This window comes from Neopelma chrysocephalum, unplaced genomic scaffold, assembly GCF_003984885.1.
Source record: "Neopelma chrysocephalum unplaced genomic scaffold, ASM398488v2 Primary Assembly neopelma1_96277, whole genome shotgun sequence".
NCBI classification, from domain to species: domain Eukaryota; kingdom Metazoa; phylum Chordata; class Aves; order Passeriformes; family Pipridae; genus Neopelma; species Neopelma chrysocephalum.
This window is the reverse complement of record NW_020924926.1, coordinates 1-1,315: the sequence shown is the minus strand read 5'-3', so window position 1 is coordinate 1,315 and position 1,315 is coordinate 1. Positions and strand designations below refer to the sequence as shown.

The 1,315-nt window shown below is 66.9% G+C and overlaps 1 protein-coding gene across 1 annotated transcript; it reads right to left on the bottom strand.

The window, feature by feature from the left end:
- Positions 1 to 376: 376 nt before the first annotated feature.
- LOC113981224 (histone-lysine N-methyltransferase SETD1A-like) lies at positions 377 to 747 on the bottom strand. Its single transcript, XM_027708511.1, has 2 exons — positions 622 to 747; positions 377 to 553 (listed from the first exon to the last, which is right to left on the bottom strand). The coding sequence occupies exons 1-2, from the start codon at positions 745 to 747 to the stop codon at positions 380 to 382; spliced, it is 300 nt and encodes a 99-aa protein (XP_027564312.1). The 3' UTR covers positions 377 to 379.
- Between the last annotated feature and the right edge of the window lie 568 nt (positions 748 to 1,315).

Sequence of the window (1,315 nt, the reverse complement as noted above, 5' to 3'; positions counted from 1 at the left end):
GCCCCTCTCTGGCCAACCACAGCGTCCTCGTGCCCGTGGCTGTGGCTCCACGTCGGCCATGGCGGCCCAGCCTCAACCCCGGCGGCCCCTCCCACCCAGGCCAACTGTGGTGGCCAAACACCGGCTCTGGTGGCCCCTCCCATCAACCCTGGTGGCCAAACGCCAACCCTGTTGAACACCAACCACGGTGGCCAAACACCAACCCCAGTGGCCACACGTCAACTCCGACGGCCGAGCGCCAACCGGCGCAGCCACCCGTCGACCCCGGTGGCCCAACGCCGACCTCGGTGGCCCAATGCTGACCCTGGTGGCCCAACGCCAACCCCAACATCCCCGCGGTCGCTCCCCCGGCCTCCCGGAGCCCCCCCCACCACCACCCCTAGTTGAGGGTGCCGCGGTAGCTCTCGGTGCAGCACAGGCACGGGATCTTGGTGTCCTCGATGGGGAACTTGTAGTCATAGGTGATCTCCTCATTGACGCCAATCGCCTGCTTCGAGTAGATGACGATCTTCTTCTGCGCCTCAATGGTGATCACCTTGGTGTAGCAGTTGGGCTGTGGGGGCGGGAGGGGTCAGCAGGGCCCCCCAGATGCCCCCTCAGGGCTCAGGACCCCCATCTCACCGTCCAGCAGTGGTTGATGAACCGCGCCAGGTTCCCGCACTTGGTGGCATCGATGATGGTGTTGTGGTCAACGCGGAACAAGTAACTGCTGCCGATGCCCTCCTGGGTGTAGCGCTTCTCACGCATGTCCGCCACCACCTGGGGGGCACAGGGGGCACCGGGGGGTCAGCGGGGCATGGGGGGGGCACCGGGGGGCACCAAGGGCAGCGGGAGGTGACCAGGGGGTACTTGGGGGTCACCAGGGGTGGTGGGAGGTGACTGGGGGGTACTTCAGGATCACCAATGGAGGTGGGAGGTGACCAGGGGGTACTTGGGGGTCACTGAGGGAGGTGGGAGGAGACCAGGGGGGTACTCGGGAGTCACTGAGGGTGGTGACAAAGGGGCACTTCAGGGTCACCGAGGGGGTGGGAGGTGCCTGGGGGGTTCCTGGGGGGTCCTGACCTGGCGGATGTTCTGCCCCACGTACTTGAGGACCATCTCGTCGGCCGCGATGGGCTCCATGGCAAAGAGCCCCCACTCGTGGATGCGGCTCCACCCGAACTGCAGCCGCTTCTTCCGGAACTGCCGCGACACCGCAACGGGTCACCGGGGAGGGGACACCCATGGGGACACCCACAGGGACACGGGGGGGACACCCACGGCAACACGGGGGACGTGGGGGTCAGGGAGAGGGAAAACAGGGACGTGGACATGG